Raw genomic sequence first — 3,018 nt, forward strand, 5'->3', positions numbered from 1 at the left:
ATAAAAAAAAGATAGAGAAAAAGTACTTAATTTCTGTTCGAAAAGGATGGACATGGAAATTTGGGAAAAAAGAGAAAGAGAAACGGCGCGATTCTTTGCAACTTTACGTCGTTACATGTGAGAGTGAACCTAACCTTCATTGTCAAGAGACGCGTCGCTAAAAGGATAGATAAAAAAGCAAAGGAGTGTCATCGGTTTCAATTTTTATCTATCAAGTATTCGTACAAAAACAAAAGGAAAAACTTAAAGAAAGAGAAAAATAAATATGTGATATTTAGTTTTACTATACTTAATTCTGCGTGAAGCTGAAGGAAAAAACCTGCTGCCTTTTAACGGCAGTCTTTGTAAATAAATTAATCTTTGTAAAAGGAAAGGAAAAAACGCAAAGAGATGATGAACGAGAAGATGATGGACGCGCGAAGGCGCGAGAGAGAGCTGATCGGATTACGCGGAGTTCCTGAGGCTTGGAGTAGATCCCCGACGCAAATCGAATAGTACGTAGATACGATAGACACCTTCGTTAAACAGAACTTTCATGACATATTAGTAGCTTGATCATTGCTGTATTCACTCTCGTCAATTCTAACGACAGCATCCGTCGAGAAAGAATTAACGATCATGTTGTAATTTGTACGCTTTGAGGTTAGGATTGATTATGTTGCATTATTATTAATTCTTTACTCGTGTGAAATGTCCAACCTTATAAATTCGTTAAATGAATGCTATTTATACACAATACATTTAGTATAAATTTTTTCACAATTTAAAAAAAATGCATTTATCTCAATCTAAAAGACAGAATATAACAAATGTTATGGATATTCCATATTTCATAATTTAAAAAAATTAATCTTTATTTAAAGAATGTAGAGAATATGACAAATTTTTAATATTTATTTAATTGTGATTATTGTAGGATAATTTCTTATAAATTCAAATATATGAATGTTATTTGTATTCTTTATTATAATTATTGCAAATTTTTTACAATTTAAAAGAAATTGTATTTATTTTTATTAAAATAATATATAGAATATAATAAATCTTTATATATTTGTAAATCAAAGAGAACAATAAAGGATGAGATATAATATTGGAGTGTCAGAAATACATCACACAAATAATTAAGTTCAAAATCATGCGAGTAATGTAAGATTAATACATTAACTTACTAAATTGAGTTTTAAGAATTTGAATGAATTATATTAGCAGTTTATGTTGAAACAATACATCTATGTGACATAGTATTGAAGTTTTGATTTGTTATTGCATTTGCAGTAGCTCAGACGAGGAAGACCAAGATTTGAGTAAACATAAGGACAATATTTTACCAAAGGATCGCAAGAGGAAGAGACATGATGCTAAAAAAAAGGTACTGGATTAATTACAATCAAAATATTTAATCAAACAATAATATTCAATTAAATATAGTGAATGTTAAAACTTTTTAGCCAACATATAATTTTATGATAATTTTTGACAGTCTTTTTTCCAATTTATAAGTTAATAAAATTCTTGTTTGTACAAATTAAGAACACTATGGCTGCGTTCAGCAGAGAAAGCAGCTTTACAACTGTTGAAATTCTTCAATACGATTGTTTTTTGCTTTTGATTTCTTATAGATCTAAACCAATCATATTGAAGAATTTTAGATAGCTGCAAAGCTGCTTCTCTGCTGAACACAGCCAATAATTTTAAAGCTAGAGTATATTAAATACTAGATTTTTATTTATAAAAATTTTGTATCTAATACGGAAATTAAAATTAGCAGTAACTAGTATATGGAGAAATATTAATAATAATATTAAAGATTTTGTCATATTTAGAAGAGCAAGAAACTGAAGAAGGAGAAGAAGGCAAAGAAAGAGAAAAAGAGAGAAAAGAAGGCAAAGAGAGAAGCAAGGAGAGAGAAAAGGAAGAAAAAGAAAGTGAAGAAAGAAACGGACAGTAGTAGCTCTGACGATAGTGATAGCAACAGCAATAATGAGGTCTGGGTAGAAAAAACTACCGTTCTTGATAAGTCAAAGCCAAAGAAAGGCTCGAGTTCGGATGATAGTGGAGATGATGGTATGGTTGGACCCGCCCCGAAACCGCACGTAACTCTGTCAGCGAAGGATTTCGGTAAAGCCCTGCTACCAGGCGAGGGTGCAGCAATGGCAGCTTACGTCGCTGAAGGAAAACGTATACCCAGGAGAGGTGAGATCGGACTAACATCAGAGGAGATTGCGGCGTATGAGTCTGTCGGTTACGTCATGAGTGGCAGCAGGTAATGAATATCAAATATATAGAAAATTTTAATTTCTTTGATTTCTGCTTTGTAGAATGATAATAGATTTTCAACATCAAATTGAAAGTAATTATTGATTATTCAAATATTTAAAATTATGCTCGACTCACTCATTTCAATCTCATTACTTAATAGAAGTTTTCGATACCAAATAGAAATTTTAAATATCAAATAAAATATAAAACAAGATATTTTTGCTTGTTAAACAGAACTACGTTAAACATCTTTTATCATCAGTTAATAATAATAATCTTGATTTGAATCTTTTTCTATCTTTTCTAAAGGCATCGTCGCATGGAAGCGGTTCGTATCCGAAAGGAAAATCAAATCTATTCTGCCGACGAGAAGCGTGCCTTGGCAATGTTCAGCAAAGAAGAACGGCAGAAGAGAGAAAATCTTATATTGGGACAGTTTAGAGAGATGATTAATCATAAGAAAATGGCACAGGAAAAGAATTGAAGATTTCATCATGATCTATAAAACATTGATATAGATTCTTGTGTATATACATATTGTATAATTCTAAGCTTTTGTAAATTATAGGAAGATAATGTATATAAAAATATCAGTCTATGTACATATTTAAATAATTATCTGTTTTCTCAATTTTTCATGGAATAGTTTTGTGAACGGCAATCGAAAAATAATATCTAACAATATTGCATCAAAATAAAACTTTATTAGTGCAACAATAAAGTATCTCAAATGATGAATATATATATATATATATA

General features: G+C 30.1%; 1 protein-coding gene across 1 annotated transcript; it reads left to right on the forward strand.

Annotated features, from left to right (window-relative positions):
• The first annotated feature begins 220 nt into the window (after positions 1-220).
• On the forward strand, positions 221-2,746 carry LOC108690233 (UPF0396 protein CG6066). Its single transcript, XM_018197420.1, has 4 exons — positions 221-494; positions 1,279-1,372; positions 1,827-2,266; positions 2,572-2,746. Exons 1-4 carry the CDS (start codon positions 391-393, stop codon positions 2,744-2,746), a joined length of 813 nt encoding a protein of 270 aa, XP_018052909.1. The 5' UTR covers positions 221-390.
• The last annotated feature ends 272 nt before the right edge of the window (positions 2,747-3,018 follow it).

This window comes from Atta colombica, unplaced genomic scaffold (assembly GCF_001594045.1).
Source record: "Atta colombica isolate Treedump-2 unplaced genomic scaffold, Acol1.0 scaffold30, whole genome shotgun sequence".
In the NCBI taxonomy this organism is placed as follows: Eukaryota; Metazoa; Arthropoda; class Insecta; order Hymenoptera; family Formicidae; genus Atta; species Atta colombica.